This window comes from Augochlora pura, unplaced genomic scaffold (genome assembly GCF_028453695.1).
Source record: "Augochlora pura isolate Apur16 unplaced genomic scaffold, APUR_v2.2.1 APUR_unplaced_1423, whole genome shotgun sequence".
Lineage (NCBI taxonomy): Eukaryota > Metazoa > Arthropoda > Insecta > Hymenoptera > Halictidae > Augochlora > Augochlora pura.
The window spans coordinates 1-4,248 of record NW_027581466.1 but is presented as its reverse complement, the minus strand read 5'-3'; the positions used below and the strand labels follow the sequence as shown (position 1 = coordinate 4,248).

Genomic DNA, 4,248 nt, shown 5'->3' with positions numbered 1-4,248 from the left:
AAAGTCGCGTTTCGTTGTGTACGGCTTCGTGCATTTATCACGGTATAATTAGCGAGAACGCGTGCGTCGTCAGTGTGCGGTATTCAATACAAAAAAGACCACGTTCAACGATAAAATGGCTTCACCATCCGGTAATTTGAACACACCGGTCGTTTCTGCGGGTTTATCGGTGGATCGCGTCGCGGTACGGATTCCCGAATTTTATCCCAACGATCCCGAGATGTGGTTCTCGATGGTCGAGAGCAGTTTCGACGCGTCGGGTATAACTGCAGAGAAAACGAAGTTTGGATACATCGTGGGTGCATTGAACCCCCGCTACGCTGCAGAAGTTCGGGACATCATAATGGACCCACCCGCACAAGACCCGTATCGCAGGCTGAAAACCGAATTTATACGCCGACTGAGCTCCTCGCAGGAACAAAAAACACGGCGTCTTCTGGAGCGCGAGGAAATCGGCGACAGGAAGCCATCCCAATTCTTGCGCCACCTCCGAGAGCTCGCGGGTTCGACGATCGCCGATAGTGTCCTTCGGACACTCTGGGTAAGTCGACTGCCCACCTGCATACAAGGAATCCTCGCGATTCAGAGGGACGTGGAATTGGATAAGGTGGCCGAGCTGGCAGACGCGGTAGCCGAAACGCTGACGCCTCGTGAGCACGTTCACGAGGTAACCGCGAATACTTTGTCGACAGCCGGTACCCCATCGTCGGATCAAAAGCTGGAGGCCCTGATAAGTCTCAAGATGGCCCAGTTAGCTGTCTCCTTGCGGGAGGAGATTTCGTCTATTCGGCGGGAGTTCGACGCCGAAGAACGCTATCCGCGTCAACAATGGTCGCGACGCCCAAGATCCAGCTCTCGTCACCGGAGGCGTTCGGCGTCACGATCGGCGGAGCGTAACGCGGACCGCGAAGACTATCAAGGAAGATGCTGGTACCACCACCGATGGGGACATAGGGCGCGCAGATGCTCATCCCCCTGCAACTGGACACCGGCCCAGGGAAACGAGCAGGGCAATCGTTGATGACGGCCAACGACCCCAACCCTGCGTCACGCCGTCTTTTCGTCACGGATAGGAATTCTAAGATACAGTACCTGGTCGACACGGGAGCCGACCTCTGCGTTTTTCCGCGCCAAGGCTTACGCGGACCGCGGGATGTATCAGCGTACAGGCTGACCGCGGCGAACGGAACAGCGATTCACACATACGGCACTGTGACGCTTACTCTCAACTTGGGCCTGCGACGTGAGTTCATTTGGAGGTTCGTGGTAGCGGACGTTACGAAGCCCATCATTGGAGTGGATTTTCTCGACCACTTCAACCTGATGGTGGACGTCCGTAACCGTCGATTGGTGGACCCAACGACCTCTCTATCCGCACGAGGCCAAGCAGCGGTGACAGACACCCCGTCTATCAAGACGGTAGTCGGCGAGTCTACGTATCATCGACTCCTCGCCGAATTCCCGGAGATCACTCGACTGGGGGGGACGCCTGGTGCCATGAAGCACGCTACCGTCCACCACCTCAAAACCACCCCAGGACCACCCGTCTTCAGCAGACCGCGCAGACTGGCCCCGGACAGACTCGAAGCAGCGAGAAAGGAGTTCGAGCTGATGATGAAGATGGGGATTGCTCGCCCGTCCAAAAGCTGCTGGGCATCACCACTTCACATGGTCCCGAAGAAAGGGGAGGACGCATGGCGGCCCTGTGGCGATTACAGGGCGTTGAACGCAAGGACGATTCCCGACCGATACCCGGTCCGACACATCGAGGATTTCGCCCAGAACCTCCATGGTAAGGCGGCATTCTCCACAATAGATTTAATTCGCGCGTACAACCAAATCCCTGTGGCACCCGAAGATATCGAAAAAACGGCGATTACAACACCTTTCGGCCTCTTCGAATTTCAATTCATGTCTTTCGGGTTGCGCAATGCTGCACAAACCTTCCAGCGCTTTATTGACGAGGTTCTCCGCGATTTTAACTTCTGCTACGCGTATATCGACGATATCTTGGTCGCGTCAGAATCACAGGAAGAACACATTCACCATTTAAAATTATTATTCACGCGCTTTAAACAGTACGGGATTGTCGTAAATCCCTCTAAGTGTATTTTCGGCCAGAACATGGTTAAATTTTTAGGCTATCATGTATCCGAAAATGGAACACAACCTCTGCCTGATAAAGTAGAGGCGATTACTTCATTCCCAGTACCGAAAACAGCAAAAGATTTACGGCAATTCTTAGGAATGTTAAATTTCTACCGCCGTTTCATCCCCAACGCAGCTCAAACCCAAGCCCCGCTTAATGAATTATTAACGGGCAATACGAGGGGTAAAGCTCCTATCGCGTGGACGGAGCAGACGCAGCAGGCATTTGAGGCATGCAGAAAGAGCCTAGCCGAAGCGACCTTATTGTCGCATCCTAAACCGAATTCACCGTTAGCGCTTACTTGCGACGCTTCCGACCACACGGTAGGTTCGGTGTTACAGCAACGAATTGGCGACGACTGGCAACCCCTGGCCTTCTTTTCCAAAAAATTAGGATCGGCGGAAAGGAAGTACGGTGCTTACGACCGTGAATTGTTAGCAATTTACCTAAGCATTAAACATTTTCGGCATATGGTCGAGGGTAGATCCTTCATTATTTACACGGATCACAAACCGATAACTTTTGCTTTTAAACAGAAACTAGAAAAATGTTCGCCGAGACAATTTAGACACCTAGATTTTATCTCGCAATTCTCCACAGATATCCGACACGTTGCGGGAAAAGATAATGTCGTCGCCGATGCGTTATCAAGAGTAGAGGCCATACAAACTACATTAGATTACGAAGCGTTGGCAACCTCGCAAGCCGAGGATACAGAAATAAAAAAATTACTGCGCGAACATTCAAATTTAGATTTACGAAAAATTTTGTTACCCGGCTCAACAAAAGAGGTGTTTTGCGACGTTTCCACGAACGTAGCAAGACCCTTTCTTACAGCCCCATTTAGACGCGCAGCATTCAATTCGATCCACAATCTATCGCACCCAGGCATTAAGGCTACGGCCAAGCTCATGACACAGTGTTATGTTTGGCCGTCGATTAAAAAAGACGTAAGATCTTGGGCACGGTGTTGCGTGTCGTGCCAACAAGCAAAAATTTCGCGCCACGTTGTGTCACCGTTAGGTTCTTTCACCCCACCAACGGCCCGATTTGAACATGTCCACGTAGATATTGTGATTTTGCCGGTTTCCGAAGGTTTTAAATACTGCCTCACTTGCGTAGACAGATTCACCCGTTGGCCAGAAGCATTCCCGATGGTTAATCAAGAAGCTTCAACCGTAGCCAAAACATTTTATGACGGTTGGGTAACCCGTTTTGGAGCCCCATTAAAAATTACGACAGATCAGGAAAGACAGTTTGAGTCTAAAGTATTCTCCGCGCTCAATGAGCTAATGGGCTCAAAACATTTGCGCACCACAGCTTATCACCCTTCGGCCAACGGGATGGTAGAAAGGTTCCACAGACAGCTCAAAGCCGCGATCCGTTGCCACCAGACAAACCGGTGGACAGAAGTCCTCCCGTCGGTCCTGTTAGGAATTCGAGCTGCGTGGAAAGACGATGTGAAGGCTACTTCGGCTGAACTCGTATACGGCGAGTCCTTACGCCTGCCGGGAGAATGTCTGTCTCCTAGTGCACCTCAAAATACCACAGATTTTGCGAACATTTTACGCGCACATTTTGCAAAAATAAGTCCGCGGGATGGCTCCAACCATTCCGCAAACAAAACATTTATTTTCAAAGATTTGAATTCCGCATCCCATGTCTTTCTCAGAACAGATGCCTCAAAATCTATTTTAAAACAGGCATACGAAGGCCCGTATATCGTAGTTCGTCGGAGCCCCAAAACTTTCGGAATCCTGGTAAAAGATAAAGAAATAACGGTGACCATCGATCGATTGAAACCCGCGTGTATCCTGGCCGAAAACCTTAACACCGAATCTGCAAATCCTCCGCATGCAGAACAACGAATTACGCGTTCAGGTAGACGCGTGCGTTTTCCGGAGCGCTACCAAGCAGATTATCGCTAGTTTTGTAAGCATTTCCTTTTTTCTTTTCATAGTTCATGTATCATATTCCATTTATTTTCCGGCGCGCCTTATCAAATTGTATTTATAATTATCTAGTTTAGTATGTAAGCCATTATATTATTTATTGTAATGTAAATATGTAAGTTTCGTTTTACCGGCAAATTTTTATTT

The 4,248-nt window shown here is 49.8% G+C and overlaps 1 protein-coding gene across 1 annotated transcript; it reads left to right on the top strand.

The window, feature by feature from the left end:
• Positions 1-115: 115 nt before the first annotated feature.
• LOC144477487 (uncharacterized) lies at positions 116-1,021 on the top strand. The gene has a single exon (XM_078195212.1). The coding sequence runs from the start codon at positions 116-118 to the stop codon at positions 1,019-1,021; it is 906 nt and encodes a 301-aa protein (XP_078051338.1).
• Positions 1,022-4,248: the final 3,227 nt, after the last annotated feature.

Excerpts from the sequence above, each read along its gene's own strand:
- LOC144477487 (XM_078195212.1), top strand. The coding sequence starts at position 116 with ATGGCTTCACCATCCGGTAATTTGAACACACCGGTCGTTTCTGCGGGT.